Source organism: Fulmarus glacialis, unplaced genomic scaffold, assembly GCF_000690835.1.
Source record: "Fulmarus glacialis isolate BGI_N327 unplaced genomic scaffold, ASM69083v1 scaffold21818, whole genome shotgun sequence".
Lineage (NCBI taxonomy): Eukaryota > Metazoa > Chordata > Aves > Procellariiformes > Procellariidae > Fulmarus > Fulmarus glacialis.
Genome location: NW_009230436.1, coordinates 442 through 709, shown reverse-complemented (window position 1 = coordinate 709; position 268 = coordinate 442). Strand labels below are relative to the sequence as shown.

Here is a 268-nt window from a genome sequence, read left to right as displayed (position 1 = left end):
GTCTGCTGGTCGCACTGGGAGTTGTGGCTGCAATAGCAGGAGCTGGAGCATTGAGGTCCCCACCAGTTGGGCTCGCAGGTGCATTTGCCCGTCTTCTGATCGCACTTGCCGTGCTTGCAGAGGCAGACGTTCTCGCATTTGGGACCCCAACGGTTGGGGTTGCAGGTGCACTGGCCTGTCACATCCTCGCATTGCCCGTTGGGGTGGCAGCTGCACATCTCCTTGCAGTCGGGACCCCAGAACTGCCGGGGACACTCTGAGGGCAGAG

The 268-nt window shown here is 61.6% G+C and overlaps 1 protein-coding gene across 1 annotated transcript in view; it reads right to left on the bottom strand.

Annotated features, from left to right (window-relative positions):
• SCARF2 (scavenger receptor class F, member 2) overlaps positions 1-218 on the bottom strand; it is a gene marked incomplete at its 3' end in the record, with an annotated part of 12,006 nt that extends 11,788 nt beyond the window's left edge. The window contains exon 1 of the mRNA XM_009584231.1: positions 1-218. Within this exon, the coding sequence (XP_009582526.1) occupies positions 1-218 (218 nt within the window).
• Between the last annotated feature and the right edge of the window lie 50 nt (positions 219-268).